General features: G+C 46.3%; 3 protein-coding genes and 1 long non-coding RNA gene across 4 annotated transcripts in view; 3 read left to right on the forward strand and 1 right to left on the reverse strand.

The window, feature by feature from the left end:
• Nucleotides 1-68: 68 nt before the first annotated feature.
• Nucleotides 69-7373, forward strand: TST (thiosulfate sulfurtransferase). The gene is made up of 2 exons (XM_083821491.1): nucleotides 69-657; nucleotides 6885-7373. The coding sequence occupies exons 1-2, from the start codon at nucleotides 72-74 to the stop codon at nucleotides 7181-7183; spliced, it is 885 nt and encodes a 294-aa protein (XP_083677617.1). The 5' UTR covers nucleotides 69-71; the 3' UTR covers nucleotides 7184-7373.
• LOC310893029 lies at nucleotides 664-5171 on the forward strand. The gene is made up of 2 exons (XR_014578652.1): nucleotides 664-2719; nucleotides 4598-5171. It is a non-coding gene; the product is annotated as an uncharacterized lncRNA (long non-coding RNA).
• Nucleotides 6883-15238, reverse strand: part of LOC310893023 (cytokine receptor common subunit beta-like) — a 31025-nt gene continuing 22669 nt past the window's right edge. Inside the window, exon 14 of the mRNA XM_083821483.1 lies at nucleotides 6883-8096. Coding sequence (XP_083677609.1) covers nucleotides 8024-8096 — 73 coding nt within the window. The 3' untranslated portion in view covers nucleotides 6883-8023. The remainder of the gene's footprint in view (nucleotides 8097-15238) is intronic.
• CIMIP4 (ciliary microtubule inner protein 4) lies at nucleotides 7902-14771 on the forward strand. The gene is made up of 6 exons (XM_083821484.1): nucleotides 7902-8041; nucleotides 10143-10218; nucleotides 10831-11477; nucleotides 11980-12127; nucleotides 13185-13295; nucleotides 13508-14771. Exons 1-6 carry the CDS (start codon nucleotides 8033-8035, stop codon nucleotides 13591-13593), a joined length of 1077 nt encoding a protein of 358 aa, XP_083677610.1. The 5' UTR covers nucleotides 7902-8032; the 3' UTR covers nucleotides 13594-14771.

Below are 15238 nucleotides of genomic sequence, written 5' to 3' on the forward strand. Positions count from 1 at the left end.
GCCCGTACGGGCTGATTGGCCGTGTCCCGGCTCCGCCGCCGCCGCTTCGGCCTCGGGCTCTGGCTTCCGAGATGGCGGCGCAGGTGCTCGGCAAGGCGCTGGTGTCGGCCAAATGGCTGTCCGAGGCCGTGAAGGCCGGGCGGGTCGGGGCTGGCTTGCGGGTGCTCGATGCCTCCTGGTACCCGCCGCAGGAGCGAAACGCCCGGCAGGAGTTCAGGGAGAGCCACATCCCCGGGGCGTCCTTCTTCGACATCGAAGAGTGCCGGGACAAGTCGTCCCCGTACGACTTCATGCTGCCCAGCGAGGCTCACTTCGCCGACTACGTGGGGCACCTGGGGATCGGCAACGACACCCACGTCGTGGTGTACGATGGGGACAAGGTGGGCACTTTCTACGCCCCCCGCGCCTGGTGGATGTTTCGGGTCTTCGGGCACCGCGAGGTGTCGGTGCTGAACGGCGGCTTCAAGAACTGGGTGAAGGAGGGCCACCCCGTGACGGCCGAGGTCAGCCAGCCCACGCCAGCTGTGTTTAAGGCCAAGCTGGACAAGACCCTGCTGAAGACCTTCGAGGAGATGATGGAAAATGTGGGGTCCAGGCGGTTCCAGGTAGTGGATTCCCGCCCCGAGGGCCGGTTTCGGGGGACTGAGCTGGACCAAGGTAAAGAAGGGGGAACAGCACCCGACCCCTGCACTGAAGTAGGATGAGTGTTGATGATAGTCTGAGTGTAATAATTCTTCACGGCCAGCAGGCATGCATCAGCCTAACTCATGGATTTACCTTAAGGCATATGCGGTTGAGCATTTGGATCCCGGCGCCCTCATGGGATGCTTTTCTTGAAATTCATTATAAAGCTGCAGGAGAAAATAGCAGAAAAAGAAGCAGGAACACCTGGAGGTCTGCAGTCAGTTGGCTCCAGGATCCCCTATACCACACCCTGCAGCAGTTAATCAGACAGAATGCAAACATGGGAGATGAGAGCTTCCAGGGTGTTCTTTAGGGCCCAGTCTAATAGTAACAGGCACATACATTCAGTATTAAGACAGGCACCTCTCACCTATGTGAATGCACCAGCAAAAGACCATGTTGTGTTACGCAGTGCTGTAACCCAAGAGACATTTTCCTTTTTGGTCTGATTCCCAACAAATAGAGAACTTGCTGGTTGTGATCAAAGGTCATTTGCTCTCTGCCGTAAATCTAACAGGCTTAAATAAGGAAAGCCCCAAACCTTTCCCGAACGTTTGTGCTGTCACCCTGTCTCTTTTTGCAAGTAAAAGGAATAAAAATTGATTTAGTTACCTCAGGCCCATGCTGGATATGCAAGCAACAGAGGTGGGAGAAATAACATGTGCAGTGGGGACAGCTGGTACAGCAGCGTGCTTCAAATGAAATTCAAGTTGGTTGCTAAAGGAGGCCCATAGTGTGTAATTTAAGCCTTCGTATATTGCCGAATGTCTTCCCCTCCAAATCAGTATCAGAAATGGCTTTAAAACTCTGGACATTGAAAAACAATATGAAAAACTCAGCAACAGTCTGGTCATGAGTTATGATCTGCTCCACAGGAGTGGATGTGCATCAGGTTTCTGTGTTCCTGTGGCTGTGCTGTGCCTCCACGTCGCAGATGCGCTGTCACTCTGTCCTGAACGTTTCATTATGTGTGTGCTGCTTCGCAGCCATCGAGTGGGACAGTGTCCCAAGCTCTGAGGACCTAATCCTGAAATAAATTCCCCCAGCCAAACCTCAGGACTGTTTGGCTGTAATGGCTCTGTGCACGTGGTTCGCCTAAGTGTCTGTGGTGAACCCTAAACACTTGACCTGTGCTTGATGCTGCAGAAGGTGGGAGTGGATGGGAGTGATAGCGGATATTGTTGCAGGGAGAGAGTGGAGTTAGGCTTATCACTCATTCTGTTTCTTCACCTATTGCAGCCCATCAAAGTGAAGGTGGAATTTTAATCTTAAGACCTGAATAAAGCCCCCTTGCTGATAGAGCTGATGGATTTCACATTCTCTTTTCCAAAGTGGAGTTGTCACTGGGTGACAAATACCGCAGCCCCTGACATCATCTTGAAAACAGATTTCTCCTTTGAAATGAGTCAGCATGGAACAGTTTATTTGTGGTGGTCCAGTTTTGCTTCCCACAGCAGATCCAGCAGGGTAAGCACTCCAGCTGCAGCTGCTCGTTCTGCAAGAGCTCGACAGCTTTCCGAGCCAGGCCAGCCAATAGCTGTGCTACAGCCAGCGGTGGGTAAAAGGCAGTGCTTACACCTAAAAGAACAATTTGAAATCAATGCTGATTAATTACAGGGGTCATTCCATCAGGGAGGAGAAACATAGCCTGCAATTTAGAAAAGAAGAATGGTCTTGAGGTTAAGGAACTTAATGTGTTCTCAGGTGATTTCAGTTTAATTATTGCCTCAGCTCTTGACTTCTTAATTAAGTCCATTAATCTCTCCAGTTCCATGAACTCCATCACCAGAAGAGGCTAATTTCAGCTGATGCTTTTGTCTGCTTAGTTTTTCACTTCCTTATGGTAGGAATTAGCTGCCCCTGCTTTATTTTTATGCAGCAGTCACCTTGCTGGTGACTTAGATCTTGTAATGTGTAAGATAAGTCACGATACATACTTCATTTTCAGTTGCAGGTAGATGTTTACAAAGGTTGCCAGCATGGAGAAAGGTAGATGTTGTGTCTTCAAGTTGGGTCTCAGAGGTCTTAAATACAGGTATGGCTTTGGATGAAAAAGAAGCTCTGATGGTAGTGCTTGGTGTGCAGCCCTGACCTGTGCACAGAGTGGGTAAAGTTATCCCTACAGAGTGCTGTGTCCCTAGAGGAGCTGGCAACTCGGGACTAGGTTGGCTCATGAGCTATGTTTCAGCAGTATCCAAACCAACCTACTCACACAGGTGCTGCAGGGTGCAGGTCCCGGGAACCAGCCTGAACAGAGGCCATCCAGGGACAGATGATAAAAATAATTGTAAGGTGGTTACCAGTGCTGATTCTCTCTGAGTATTTTTCACAAAAAGAAACGAGGAACAGGAATTGTGGCTGAACAAAAGTATATAAAAAGAAGGGAAAATTGCCAGGCAACAAAATCTGTTCTCTAAAAAAGAAAGTAAACCCTAAGCTGCTTAATGAACTTCCAGCCATTTTTATTTCTCATTCTCAGACCTTGGGTGGTCCCTGTCTCCCTTGCTACCATCTTCCGAGCTCTTATTTTGACCTGCTCCAAACAAAAAGCTTTTGCTCAGCTTGAATGATCAGTAGCAGTGGGAGGGAGAATGAAATGTTGCTGCTCCTTCCTCTAAGTGGAGTCTGCAGCTTGGAGCAGACTGACTGTATGTTGTCCGTGAAGTAATACTCAAGGCACAACATCGAGAGTGTGACTTTCAAAGTCTCTTTCGTCCCTCAGGAGCTTACAGTCAGAGCTGTCCATCTTTGTGACAAGGTTGACAAACATAAGATGCCAGGCTCGAGGTCGTGCCAGTTCTTAGAGTTGACTCTTCTGGCCATATACACACACAGCATTTTGACATTGGTGGCAAAGGCTTATTGATTTGAAAATGAAGATCTGTCAGGCCAGGACTGAGCTTAAAGTGTTCTTCCAATGAGTTCACAGTAGGTCAGATGAGATCTTTAATGGTTCACTTGAAGACATAGAGTTTTAATGAAAGAGGGAAAAAAGGCAACAGAGGAGGATTTTGGAGAGAGCAGCTATTTGCAGTCAGCTAACTCCGAGACCACAGGGAGTTAAATGCGAACAAGGCACATCTTTTATCTTTTTGCCCTTAAGAAATTCCATTTGGAGCTTTTGTCACAAAGGGAAAGTCTGGAGAAAAGGAACTGTGGTCTTAGCTAGGCAAATAGCCAATGAAAAAAAGAGATGTTTAAGCAGAGAACCTAACAGATGTGGAAAAGGGGATTAAACAGTGAAGAAGATAACATATTACAGGTTACAGAGTGTGAGGGAGGATTGCCAGAATCCCAGCTGAGTGAGACTTGGCAAAGGAAATTAAAACAAATAACAAAAACTGTTGGAGCAAAGTGTAAAAAGCAAACAAGGAGAGAAGGAGTGAATAAGGTCGCTATGCAGTTAGCAGGGGTTCTGGATGAAAGATCGTGTACAGCCTCCGAATTGCAGCGAGTCAGTGCTGCTGGCTTTTTGTTTTTCCTGGGGATAAAGTCTTAGAGAGTGAGGAGTAGCAACAGGAAGGGGAAAGAGGAGGAAATGATCGTTTCTAAATGGGGAGTAAAACCAAAAGCTATCCATGTGCTCAGATCTGTGAGGCAGAAGATCTCTATCCCAAATACATGCCAAAAATCAGTTGTGACATTGTAACTCCATGAAGCAAGACATTTAGTAAGTAGATCACATCAGAGCATGTTTTTATAGGACTGACACACTAGCAAAGCTTTTATTTTTAATTTAGGATAAAAGGTACAGCATAACCTGTGCGGCTTTTGATCTATTAACATAACATCAATAGATTGGAAGGTTTTCAAAAGACTTTTCAAGAAAAAGTATTTGAAGTGAGGGCAATATTGAATAAAATATCTTGGTAAACTTGCACTGCAACTAAGGACTCTGTTTCTTTGACAACAGAATTGATTTGCCAGGTAAAAGAAGAGGGAACATTCATGCCTGGATGTTGTGTCTGGATACTTTTTCCAGCTATCGGAAGCAGCCACAAAGTAGATTTGATCCATTCGAACTTTGACCCACGCTTGGAAGCAACAGAAGAGGACTGCAAGAACCTCAGATGTAATTTGGCCTTGACAACAGCAGTTATTAACCTCCTGTTTATCAGTCAAGATGCTAGGAAATGACACTTTTCTTATCTAGTAGACAAGGGAACCTATAAAGCGATTCTTGTAGTAGCTGGGAGTCAAGCTCTGTAATCCTAGGGTCCCTTCCTTGAGTTTACAAGGGTGACTGCATGTCTCTGGTGTGGAGTATGGCTTTGTGTCATCTGAGGCACGAGTGGATGTATCTTCTCTTCTCTTCAGGTCCTGCTCTGTCCAGCTTTGCCTTCCAGTCCTGTGCTTCTCTGCTCTTGTCCTAGAAGAGAGGGAGCTGATAAAACTTCCTCAGCCACTTCAGAGCACTTCTTAGGCAGTCCAAGGAGCTGTGGTTGTGCAGCGTCAGCTAGTTCTTTCAGCTGAACACCCACATACATGAGTAAATGCTGTTTCTACAGAATTCCCTGTCTTGAGCGCTGGTCTCTCTGACAAACTTTGGAATGTCTGGAGAAGGAAATCTCGCTATAGATGAAAGCCAAAATACTCTAAAATGAGATTGTTCTTTTCAGATCTGCTCAGCTCCGACCTAAAAATTCGTTTAGTCTTTATTAAGTGAGTATAGAACTTAATAAACTTGAATAAGTGGTCTGCAATAAGAAAGGGATACAAACCTATGTATTGTGGACAGTCATGACCACGGGGTCTGGAACAGCAAAGAACTGAATCAGTGACCTGGCAAGCTTCTTTGAGCAAGATCTGGCCCCTCTTGTTCAGCCCCAATGACTTCTTGACCTCAGTAGACTTCCCCAGTGTCCCCCTCCACTCAGGATGAAATAAGAGACAAAGATAGTCCATCTCGGACAGAGAGAGATTTTGTGAAGTGGACTAGGGGCAGCTTTGCGTGTCTTTAGGCTCTCACTTTTGCCCAGCTGAGCAAAAATCCCCTCCCCAACACCCCCCTAAAATCCTGTTTTCCCCTTGTGGCGTGTCTCATCACATCATGACATCACTCTGCATGAGCAATGAAACTGCAGTATCGTTACGATGATGCCAATCTCTGACCAAGTGCTACTTTAATCATTTGGCAGTGACAAAGGTTCCCTGCCCCAGTCTTTCCCCATCTCTTGAGATCAGCTACCCTGATGACTGAGGGAATTGGAAAGCTATAAATGAAACATTACCATTTCCGTAGCTTTCCCAGGGCTGTCTTGTTAGAAATTCAAACCTAGCAAGGAGCCATTCCCTGAAATGCATTTTCAATGTAATATTTAATATTTCCTGCTCCAATGGGGCTTGATCTAAAGCCTCTCAAAGTCGGTGGAAAAACTCCAGCTGAGTGTAATAGATTTCAATTAAGCCTGTAGTGACAGAGTTTGAATTTCAAGGATGAAATGAAATTCTCATTCATTGTATCTCTAGATCTGCTTCTCTCTAGAGACCTTGTTCTTGAGATGTAACTTTCAACTTACCCAAAGTGGTCAGCTGTACCAGTAGAAAAACAGAACCCATGCTGAGTTTATCCGTGGAGTGGATAAGAAGTGTTACAGAATCTAAATTCTCACTCCCCTGACCCTATTGCCCTGGTATAGCTGCCTCAGCGGTAATGCACATGACGTTGAGGTCGCTGTACTTTTCTGAAGCATGATTTTAATGTGGCACAGAAATAAGCTGTGAACAGAAAGCTACTTTCACAAATCTCACCTACAAGCCACAGCTCTTGCTTCTGAAAGCTGTGTCACTACACACCGCTGGCATAGGTGGGTAAGGTCAGAAATACACTGTTATATTTCTCTTCACACAGATCCCCTTAATGCCTTTGCTAGGATCTTTCCTGTGGTGGCTCTTTGATTCTTGTCACATCCAGGGCTGCCAAAGCCTTCAGATTCCTACCTCCTATTGCTTTCAGGGTGGTAATAGTTTGCTAAAAATCCTGGAAGTTTTGACTTTAGCAAAGTTTAATAATCTTTGTCCTCCTCTTTTTAGCCCCCTGTTGCTTTGCATCATCGTCGTATCCTGAAACAAATGAGTATCCTGGAGAGACTGGGAGTGTGTGCAGCGGTATCTCTGTAGTGTCTCTTTTTGTAGGTGTCTTTCATCACCTTCATTAACGTCTCCCTGCTCATATTTTCTTTTCTTGTTCCCTCTTGCAGGGCTGGAATCTGGTCACATCCCCGGTGCTGTGAATATACCCTTCCAATCATTCCTAACAGAAACTGGCCATGAGAAGAGTATTGAGGAGATTCAACAGATGTTCCGCGAGAAGAAAGTGGATCTCTCAAAGCCACTGACAATCACGTGCCGTAAAGGCGTCACGGCATGTCACATTGCCTTGGCGGCCTACCTGTGTGGCAAGCCTGACGTGTCCATTTATGATGGTTCTTGGTCGGAGTGGTTCCACCGTGCCCCACCTGAGTACAAGGTCTCTGAGATGAAGCGCAACAAGGCCTAGAAGGAGCGTTGTTTCTTGGGCAGTGAGATCTAGCAGCAATCTCCAGCCCAGGCTACAGGGAAAGGGAGGAAGTGGAAATAAAGAAAAATCATGCTGATTTGTATTTTGCCAATTTTTCTAAGAATGATTAGTAGCTTTTTATGACTTCTTACACTTTCTCACAATGAAATAAAATTTAGTTCAAAGATGATGCATTTATTATCTCTAATTATTCTCAGCTTCCAGTGACCTCTGTGTACTGGGTGGGGAAAACAGCTTTGCAGGCTGAGGGAGAGTTGCACTCTTCCCTTGGTGAGAGCTCAGGTCCATGGTACAGTGCAACAGATGAAAAGTCTGGAGCTAAAACACAGCACTGGGTGCTGAACACAGTAGGGCCAGGCTTTGGTTCTGTCACTGACTGAACGTGAGGCCCTTTGCCAGCCAGCCATCTCCGTTTTCTGCCGTGGAAAATGGGTGCACCTCTCATGGAGGTCAATGAGATTGTGTGAAACATTTGCAGATGCTAGAAGGTCCCGTTCTGCTGAAGTACAGTCTCGTTGATTATTGTTGTGTTACAGAAGTCTCCAAGAACCCCTACACCTGTGATGAGGACTTACGGGCACAGGTGCTTAATGAGATGTGAGCCTTTTACTCTCCTGTGGTTTTTTTTTTTCCTTTTTTTTTGTTGAAGGATGACCCTGATCTCTGCCATGTTTCTTCTGGTTCCCATGGTGACTACAGCTCATAGATAGAGGGAGGGATGTTCCCTAGCAACTGCCCCTGCCGTTCAGCCTTCATACCACCTCCGTACCTGGACTTCAGCAGGACCTCTCTGCTTGTAGGAATCACGGTGGCGTCACGTCAGGGGCCATGGAGCAGGTGAGAGAGGTGGTTATGGAAGAGGCTTTGCCCCACATTAAATCCTGGATCTTTTCTATACGAAAGAAAAAAAGAGAAAAGATCTAATTTCATTTTAACCCAAAGGGGCTTCTCGGATCTGGAAAGTCATTGAAATATTCATATATTTTGGAGGCCTGGCCAGATGTGAAAGGCGTATGAGACCATTATTGATTGCATCTGGTGACCGTGGCGTAATAATCTGTACACCTGTCTCTCCTCCATGGCTGGTTGTCAGGAAAGTCAGAGTGTTAGGCTACAGAAACACTTTGTTGTTGTTGTTGTTTTTCAGAAAGAGGTGTCAAGTTTGATAATTTTTAGCTGTTTGATCAAGATATGTCTTTTCTGGTATGTCATGTGTTGTCCCTTACAGAATTGGCTTAACAAAGGAGTAAGTAGGCATTGTTCTGCAGTGTTTGTTACCCAGGAGGATGGTAAAAAGATCTTTGAGTCCTTCTTTGTATTAAGATTCAGGCATCTCAGGGTGGAACTTTGACTGGCTCAAAAGTAAAATGAACAATAAGCACTAGCAATAACATGAAATGCAATTACAAACTAGAAAGTAGGGACAGTAGCAGGACTTCAGTGTCATTTTGTTCAGCATGAATTGGGGAAATGAAGGTTGTCATTGAATGGGATTTGGGAAATGAGCTCGTTGCCTCTGTACACAGAAATTCTGCTGCGTTGAAAGATGTGCATTGAAATGGGAAGGGAGGAGTACAACAGCAGACTGAAAGTCCTTCCCACTGAATATAGTAATAACAGCCACGTTTTTGTTTTAAGCAGGAGGTGGGAGTTGACCCAGGAGTTTCTTTAGGAATGCAGATTCCTGCACTTTGATCGTGTTTAAATGTTTTAGCTCTTCTATAAAAGCAGTACAGAAAAGAAGCAGATCCTGCAGTGTGAGCCAGGACTGGCTTCTTTTCTGCATCTGTGGTGGCCCTTTTCTTTTTGTGGGCGAAGTTTTGTCTCTTACTACGTTTGCACAGTACGTAGCGCTGATGCTTGGAGTTTGACTGATACGGTAACTCCAGCTTCAGGATCCCAGCGTTGTCCCAGACACTGCTGCAAAGTACTGGCACGGTGTAAAACAAGCTGCTGCCTTAAATCAGCCCTGTTGATTCTCATGCGCTAACTTTGAAGCTGTAGGCTCCCTGCCCCCTCAGCTGGTGTCTGTACTCCAATAACCAGCTTTCAGAGCAGAACCTAAGCACATAAATCATACGCTGAGCTGAAGTGACAAATGTCACAGATCACATTTGTAGTGCTGCTGGTGCCAGCAGGCTCACAAATAACACATTCACCATCATGTGTCGTGGCTTCAGTTGTAACCTGTCACAGGTTTCACTTGGGCTCAGCCTGCAGAGTCGTGTGAGGATGAGGAACAGACCAGCAGCAGGCACAGCTTAGGGTTACACAGACATTCCCTGCGCAGGAAAGGCGTGAGCTCCCTCCTAGTGGAGGAGGCAGGTTGCAAAGGCTGAGTGACAGATCACCGTATCAGCCTGAACAGCAAAGCAAACCACGGAAGAGTCTGTGACAGAATTAGGGAAGAAACCCCTTCTTCAGCCCGTCTCCATTCCTCTGCAGAGCTAGCTTTGCACGAGTATTTTCTGGCCTTCCTTTAACACACTGAGGGAAGGAGCTATTGTAATTGCACAGCACATGACAGACGTGACATCTCTAGATGCTTCAGAATAAATTATGATGTTTTCACTGTGGTGTTGTTGGTTTCTTTCTTTTTTTTTTCCCTTCCATTTTGGCTTGTGTCTGCACCACTGCCTGTGAAAACTCTTGCATCTCAGTATTCTCCAGAGGCGCTGGCTGGCCATGTCCTAGTCAGGCTGCCCCACGTGAGCAGTGAATGTGAAATCCTGCAGGATTTCTGTGCTTTTTTAATCTCACAAGATCATGGGTTGTAGGACCAACCATCCAGTTAGGCACGGAAAGCTCTGTCATGATCCGGGGAGGTTTATTTGCTTGAGAAAAGTCTATGTCAATAGAAAGATGAGCAGATGAGCAAGGCCACTGTCCTCTTCATTCCCTTCTCTGGGCCTGACACAGCATTTGTTTCTCTTCCAAGGGGGTGCTAGAGGTCCCACCATCCCCTGCACCTGATGTGGCAGAAAGTGACCCTGTGCTGGCCAGCAATACATCAGGTAAGCAGGATGGCAGAGAAACTGTCCCTCCTTCAGAGCTTGCTTTGCAGTACAGCTTGTGATGCAGTGGGTCGTTCCCTCCCTCCTTCCTGAGGGGGCTGACGGGTTAAAATCCCCTTGAGAGTGTTTTCCCCCACTGGTGGACTTACCTCACTACCTCCTTGCACAACTGCAGTGAGCCACCACCATTCTGTAAAGTCAGCAGCAAATACCAGCAAGCCACAGAGACTGTAAGTGCATCTTCATGAGTGTGACAGTGATCAGGGGTTGGAGGGGCCACCCACACATAAGAAAACAGAGACCTTTTTATGCATGTCTGACCACAAGATTTTTACTTGCACATTTCTGTGCCTGTTCATGTAGCAAAGACATTTAAGACTGCTTAGGAACTTTCTTTTTTTTTTAGGAACTGATTCTACGGGAAGTTTGGTATAAAGCTACAGGGTTGCTGTTCTTTACTGCTTTCTTTCCCACTTTGAGACTTTAATTCTTCTTTTGTTGTCTGCCAACAACACAGTGACATGTCTGGTTGTTTCCAGCCCCGTTTAAGGTACCACCTATCAATCATCCAGACAGTATCAAAATCATTGAGCTATTCTTTTTGTCTTTAAGTGAAACCTGAGGAAGAAAAAAAGGAGCATCTTCCAGCAGGCTTGTGTCCCAGCAGACAGAGGACATCCCAAAGGAGCTCCAGCAGAGCCTCTTGGAAGACCTCCAAGAGCCCAGCAGCTCAGGGAACAGCAAAGAACTCCACATCTATTAAATGCCAGGCATCTCTTTCTGCAAAGTGTGTTCAGGCTAAAAGACAGAGCAAACAGAATCTCCAGGCCAAAACTCCCCCCGCTCAGGGCCATCATTCAAGAAAACTTGAAGAGGAAAGAGAAGATGGCTCTGTCAACAAAGGCCCCATAGCGGGGCGTGAGCCAAGAGGGAGGAACGGCACTAACTGCCTGTGTACAACATTCAGGCAGAGGGAGTCGGAGGACAACAAATCCATTTCAAATGCCAAAGAACCAGTAGCGAGCCAGCACCAAATGCCGGGCACCAGAGTGCCTGGATCTCCCAGGAAGACCACCAAAGCTAGCTGTGAAAAAGCCAAGGCGACCTGCAGCAGATTAAGTGCCAAAGAGTCCTTATCATCATTAGGGCCAGATATGAAAGCAGAGTGGAAGCTGCTTCTGCAGAAGAGAAACAGCTTGATCCATGAAAACAGCAAATATAAATTTTCCAGTGGAGATGAGCTTGCCAGCGATGAAGAGGTATTGGAGGAAGCTGTTTGATGTCTCCTTTGTGGCAGATTGAAGGATGTTTTTATGGTGTAGCGGGGGGCTGAATGGGTAGGATATTAGCAGTTTCTAGAAGAAACGTAGAGGGATGGATTTGGGCTTCACAGTAAGGGGCAGTGACACATTCCACAGACAGCCTTTCCCATCTCTTTTCATTTCAATTTTCCATCCCCCTTTCATTTGTAAGGTTCCTGTAGCTAGGCAGAGCCCTAGCTCAGCGAGGCAAAATGTTGTACCTGGACCTAATCCAGGGCACAACACCATCGTCCCTTTCTGATTTGCACCCATTTTACCAGTCACAGTTGTTCTACACAATAGTAATGACTACAGAAGCTGCTGGGGGAGACTGAAGGACAGACCCAATTCCCAGGGGTTAGTCGTAGCTCAAAGGTCTGTGCAGGGATGGAAATGCCAGCAGTTCGCTGCACTTTGTGAGCACTGAATGAGAGTGGTTCCTTGTTGTTCATGTTTTCAGGAACGGCGAGCTCTGTGCAAGGCAGCACTAATCATAGGACAGAAAAGACTCAGCGACCGCACTGAGATGCTAAAAAAACGCCTGGAGTCTTCAACATTTGCTGATTACAATGAGCTGGGTTTTAACCTGAGGTCAAATATCTTCCAAGGTGAGGGGATGCACGTACCTGTACCTGACCTTCAAGCTGGTTCTATCTGCGCTGCGCCTGGGCTCACGGCAGCCACATTAGTTTGGATAGAGGTCTGACTGTAGGATACCCTCACTTCCCTTCTTACTCCTTCCATCCACAGCCACTCCCAGGCTGTGGTGTTCGAGGAGATGAAAGCCAGAGCCTCCCTTTCTACATATTCTATCCCTTTCTCTTCTCATCTTTCACTATTTTTTCTGGAGCACGAAAAGTGAAGGTGTATCGTGACCCCTATCCACCATGTGCAGAGCTGTCTAAATAGCCACCGTTTGGAATTCAGTGTTCCCTATCATATCCAGTCCCAAATTACCCCCAGTTCCAACACTGGCATTATTTCTCGTTAAGCCATTTAGAGATGCGGGCCTCTGAAATTTCTTCCCAAACCTCTATCAGGCATTGAAGATTGCATTGTCCTGGTCTTTGTCACACAGAAAAGAGGAACATCTTGACCCAGGGAGCTCAAAATCATTATTATCAAGGAGAAGGTACAATAAAAAGGAAGGTGAGGAGAAAAGGATGAGAGATGAAAATAAAGCCCCCCAAAATGGCTAGAAGTCACGAGGGAATAAACAGAGAAGTCTCAGTTGGGAGCTAATTGTAAGTATCGTGTCAGAAAAGAAGCTCAAGAAGGCCTGGAGTGGTAAGATGGTGCTTCTTGTGGAGCTGTACTGTTGAATAGGAAGTTACTCACATGGATGAGGAGATTCAAGGGGACATCAAGAGAGCACTTAAAGAAAGAAAGGGCACTGGGACACAAATAAAGGTGATACCCTTGCTGTACCCTTTATGTATGTCTCATGCTTGGGGATGAAAAGCAGATAAATTGGCAAACGAGCTCCCTCCTGGGTGATGATGAAGCTATTATTCAGCACCTAGCCACACACCTGATCAAAGGTATCGCGGTCAACACATGACTTTTCCTGTGCCCTTGAAATTGCTGGTGGTGCTCCCTGCTTCAGTTGAAGGACTGCAGTAGGGTGATTTCTGCGTGCATTTCCTCATTCCCTCTTCCTTGCAGGTGGCCCACTGGAGAGCAGGAGCTTGATGAAAGATTCCTACACCCCCGATGTAATTCAGAAGGCGATCAGGGATCCCAAGAATTGGCATGGAAGGAGGACTGATGAGCTAGGTATGGCGTCTGCTGGGAAAAGTATATTGCTGAATTCCTGAGAAAGATGCTGCTTCTGCCAAGGATAACAGATGAATCTGGACAAAGTGGGGGGAGGAGGAGGTGCTACAACTTGGCATTTTCACAAGAGAGGAGCTCTACAGCTAGAAAAATCCCTGAGGGATAATAGTTTTAGAAGCGAGGCTGATGATTTTCTATGAACTTCTTTACAGGGAAATGGCATCAGAAAAATGCCCTAAATCTCAACTTGCAGAAAGCGTTGGAGGAGAAATATGGGAAGAGAAAAGGCAAGCTTTAGAAGATGAAGGATAGGAATTGGAGTGCATTCAGCAGGGGATCTTCTTCCTCAGGCATCTAATAAACCTCCGTATAGAGGACCAGCTCATTGCTGTTGTCAACAACAGATTTGTTGCTGGTGCGCTGTTCCCTGCTCAATTAGGGTATCTTTGGGGAGAGCAATGCAAGATAAATCTGAAAGCAAGAAAAGAAAAATTGCTTTGTCGGTCACTGGTAAGATGGGTCTGCCTGGGGTGTGAAGCATACACCCTTGCAGAGGGTAGAAAGTCATGGTGGTGAGAGGAGGCCATATAAGCACATAAGGTAGAGTGGGACCTATGAGCTAGGACCAGGAATCCCACTGAGTGGCATGAGAGCCATGGGGGGATTGAAGTCCAGACGAAAATGAGCATGGTTTTTGAATGTCACCCTCCCTGAACGAAGGTTACTCAAGGGCCTGAATGCTGCCTCCCTCTCCCCGCACAGAAGGCTGTAAAACTGCCACACAGGGAAGCTTCAGAGCTGGGTGTCTGTAGCAGCCAGGCACACCAAATGAAGAACCAGCTCCTGCTGATGCTGCTTAGGTGAATTCAGGTGCTCTGGTGCTCCTAAGGCACCAAACGGTATCCATGCAATGACCTAAGGACAACTCCATATGGTTGGCACCAGGTGCCAATGTTGGTTAGGAAAAGAGGTTTTTCTGCCCACTATTCTAGCTTTGTTGTTATATCTGCCTCTTGGAGGATTTCAGGGAAAGCTCTTGCCCTGGCAGGGAACAGCAGTAATGACGAGAAAACAAATAGGAACTCACCTGAGAAGAGGGAGCACCAGAGTATTCATCAATGCCCACACTATTTGCATGCCAGGGCAATCCAAAAACAAGCCAGCTCTTCCCATCCAATTTGAAATCCCCCCACAATGCAGATGGATCCATACTGAATCTCATAAGCCAACCTCATCCCTACTAGCCCTTTCCCTAACTCGGAGAGAAATGTCTCTCAGAGGAGCACGGCCCATGTATGCATCCACCCTACAGTCTACATAATCTGGGAGTCCAGAGAGCTCATCTGAAGAATAACCAAGAATAACCAAAGGGCTTGAATGCTGCCAGACATGCAGGGTGTTTGGGGATTCCTGATGTGTTTTTCTCACTGTATCTAATGGTCCTTATTGCAGGATCCTGCCTTCCAGCTCCATGAAGTGTACCAGTTTGGTGCAGCAATCACAAAGTACATGTCTGGGAGCAGCAATGCCCTGAACCTTCCCCTCTGGTCCCAAGCTTTCATAGTTTTAAAAGACTGATGCTTTTCTCAGTGATATGAAGTGTTTGGAGGCAGAATTAGGATTGTTACTCCACCCTTCATTGGTTGGGGGTTAGCTAACAATATGCTGACTTCATAAAAGCAGTGAAGGATGTTAAAATATAACTAGCAGTAATCAAGTGATAATTATTTTCCACCAGCTATAATTAACCATTTGGAATTCAGATATTGCCAGGCACACACTCAAGTCTTTCAACTAAGGAGAATGGCCAAATGGCAGCTTGTAGAAATCTCCCTGTAGGTTTTTTTCCTTGTGTATCAGTACCAAGAGGCTCCTGCCTGAGCACACGCTACTCGACTGCAGCTGAACATGAACAGCACAGCCCTGCAGGAACACCCTGTTCT

Source organism: Anser anser (assembly GCF_964211835.1).
Source record: "Anser anser genome assembly, chromosome: 1".
In the NCBI taxonomy this organism is placed as follows: Eukaryota; Metazoa; Chordata; class Aves; order Anseriformes; family Anatidae; genus Anser; species Anser anser.

Excerpts from the sequence above, each read along its gene's own strand:
- TST (XM_083821491.1), top strand. The coding sequence starts at position 72 with ATGGCGGCGCAGGTGCTCGGCAAGGCGCTGGTGTCGGCCAAATGGCTG. Across the intron at positions 658-6,884 it reads GGGGACTGAGCTGGACCAAG|GGCTGGAATCTGGTCACATC; the intron begins GTAAAGAAGGGG and ends TCCCTCTTGCAG.
- CIMIP4 (XM_083821484.1), top strand. Across the intron at positions 10,219-10,830 it reads GCTGGCCAGCAATACATCAG|TGAAACCTGAGGAAGAAAAA; the intron begins GTAAGCAGGATG and ends TTTGTCTTTAAG. Across the intron at positions 13,296-13,507 it reads AAGGAGGACTGATGAGCTAG|GGAAATGGCATCAGAAAAAT; the intron begins GTATGGCGTCTG and ends ACTTCTTTACAG.